At 50.7% G+C, this 304-nt stretch overlaps 1 protein-coding gene across 1 annotated transcript in view; it reads right to left on the bottom strand.

Annotated features, from left to right (window-relative positions):
• Positions 1-80: 80 nt before the first annotated feature.
• Positions 81-304, bottom strand: part of EMH_0091390 (uncharacterized protein) — a gene marked incomplete at both ends in the record, with an annotated part of 1,309 nt that continues 1,085 nt past the window's right edge. The window contains one exon of the mRNA XM_013501721.1: positions 81-228. Coding sequence (XP_013357175.1) covers positions 81-228 — 148 coding nt within the window. The remainder of the gene's footprint in view (positions 229-304) is intronic.

Below are 304 nucleotides of genomic sequence, written 5' to 3'. Positions count from 1 at the left end.
TATATATATATATATATATATATATATATATATATATCATACATTCATTTGGTAGGTTTGTTTGTCTCCTGTGGCTGTCTTCATTGGGTGTGGGGTGTGGGGTGAAGGGGGGGCCCCCTGGGGTGTCTGTTGAGGGGCCCCCCTTTTGCTGCTGCTGCTGCTGCAGCTGCTGCTGCTGCTGCTGCTGCTGCTGCTGCTGCTGCGGCCTTGGGGTGTATGTACAGCCCGCTGGAGCTGCAGCATCAGAAAAGGAGACTCTCTTATCCTCCTTCTGGGGTGTATACGCAGCACACACACACAAAAA

This window comes from Eimeria mitis, genomic scaffold (genome assembly GCF_000499745.2).
Source record: "Eimeria mitis Houghton genomic scaffold, Emh_scaff7411, whole genome shotgun sequence".
Taxonomy (NCBI): Eukaryota; Apicomplexa; class Conoidasida; order Eucoccidiorida; family Eimeriidae; genus Eimeria; species Eimeria mitis.
The sequence above is the reverse complement of the archived record's forward strand: the minus strand, read 5'-3'. Positions and strand labels throughout refer to the sequence as shown.